Source organism: Mandrillus leucophaeus, unplaced genomic scaffold, assembly GCF_000951045.1.
Source record: "Mandrillus leucophaeus isolate KB7577 unplaced genomic scaffold, Mleu.le_1.0 Scaffold1237, whole genome shotgun sequence".
Taxonomy (NCBI): Eukaryota; Metazoa; Chordata; class Mammalia; order Primates; family Cercopithecidae; genus Mandrillus; species Mandrillus leucophaeus.
The window spans coordinates 562,475-564,431 of record NW_012100732.1 but is presented as its reverse complement, the minus strand read 5'-3'; the positions used below and the strand labels follow the sequence as shown (position 1 = coordinate 564,431).

The 1,957-nt window shown below is 40.0% G+C and overlaps 1 protein-coding gene across 1 annotated transcript; it reads left to right on the top strand.

Annotated features, from left to right (window-relative positions):
• The first annotated feature begins 800 nt into the window (after positions 1–800).
• Positions 801–1,739, top strand: LOC105533278 (olfactory receptor 502-like). The gene has a single exon (XM_011971673.1). The coding sequence runs from the start codon at positions 801–803 to the stop codon at positions 1,737–1,739; it is 939 nt and encodes a 312-aa protein (XP_011827063.1).
• Positions 1,740–1,957: the final 218 nt, after the last annotated feature.

Here is a 1,957-nt window from a genome sequence, read left to right as displayed (position 1 = left end):
TGGGTGCAGCACACCAACATGGCACAAGTATACATATGTAACAAACCTGCACGTTGTGCACATGTACCCTAGAACTTAAAGTATAATAAAAAAAAATTAAAAAAATAATAAATGCTTATCAAGCATGGTTAACCTCAACATGACTCTTCATCTTAAGACATTTTATTTCACAATAACCTTGTTGCTATATAAATGTTTATATCAAATATTAAACAAGTAATTTGAGGCTTTTCAAAAACAAATACAAATTGTTAATTTCTGATTTAAATTATAATTAGTATATATCCTTTATTGAATTACATTCAATAAAATATTTGGAAAAAAAAAAAACTTTTTTAAAAACATAGACTTGGCCGGGTGTGGTGGCTCACACCTGTAATCCCAGCACTTTGGGAGGCCGAGGCAGGCCGATCACAAGGTTGGGAGATCGAGACCATCCTGGCTAACACGGTAAAACCCCATCTCTACTAAAAATACAAAAAGATTAGTCGGGCATGGTGGTGGGTGCCTGTAGTTCCAGCTACTCGGGAGGCTGAGGCAGGAGAATGGTGTGAACCTGGAAGGCGGAGTTTGCAGTGAGTGGATATCTTGCCACTGCACTCCAGCCTGGGCGACAGAGCAAGACTCCCTCTCAAAAAAAAAAAAAAGAGAGAAACATAAACTCATCCTTCGATGTGAAAAATGTACTGATGTTGAATGTCTTCAAAATGACTTCTAGTGAAAATGAAACCAACGAGTTTTTACTGCTTTAATGTGGTGTTCTCATCATGGGTTCATTTAGTCAGCAGCCACTTCGTCTCATGGATTCCCTGGAAGACGGGAATCACACTGCTGTGATGGAGTGCATCTTACTGGGCTTAACAGATAGTCCAATCCTTGGAGTCATCCTCTTCATGATTATCCTATGCATCTACCTGGTGACCATATCTGGCAATCTCAGCACAATCATTCTTATCAGAATCTCTTCTCAGCTTCATCATCTTATGTACATTTTTCTGAGTCACTTGGCTTTTGTTGACATGGGCTATTCATCTTCTGTCACACCCAACATGCTTATGAACTTCCTCATGGAGAGAAATACAATCTCTTACCTTGGATGTGCCATCCAGCTTAGTTCAGTGTTTTTCTTTGGCACAGTCGAATGCTTCCTTCTGGCTGCCATGGCCTATGATCGCTTTGTGGCAATTTGCAGCCCACTGCTTTATTCAACCAAAATGTCCACACAAGTCTGTGTTCAGCTACTCCTAGTGGCTTATATAGGTGGTTTTCTTAACTCTTCCTCCTCTACCTTTTCCTTCCTGTCTTTATTCTTCTGTGGACCAAATCAAGTCAATCATTTTTTCTGTGATTTTACTCCTTTACTTGAACTCTCCTGTTCTGATACGAGTATCCCTGCAGTCATTCCCTCATTTTCTACTGGCTCCATCATTGTGGTCACTGTGTGTGTCATAGCCCTCTCCTACATCTACATCCTCATCACCATCCTGAAGATGCGCTTCACTGAGGGGCGCCACAAGGCCTTCTCCACCTGCACCTCCCACCTCACTGCAGTCACTCTGTTCTATGGGACCATTACATTCATTTATGTGATGCCCAAATCCAGCTACTCAACTGACCAGAACAAAGTGGTGTCTGTGTTCTACGTGGTGGTGATTCCCATGTTGAACCCCCTGATCTATAGCCTCAGGAACAAGGAGATTATAGGGGCTCTGAAGAGAGAGCTTAAAAATATTTTCTAGTGACGACTGTTCTTTTTTATAATGATTGACAAAGTAATATTCCATAAATAAAGTAATGAAAAGAAATTGAACGTCTGAAACATAGCTGGCCATACATCATTACCAGCATTGAGCTTTTGTTAGTAGTGGGTGGATTTTCAGCTATCAAATAGTAAATCAGAGGCACATAGTAAATTACCTCTACAAAATTAAGTTAAATTTATAATTTAAAAAAGTCA

Bases quoted from the DNA above. Each gene is read 5' to 3' on its own strand.
- LOC105533278 (XM_011971673.1), top strand. From the start codon at position 801: ATGGATTCCCTGGAAGACGGGAATCACACTGCTGTGATGGAGTGCATC.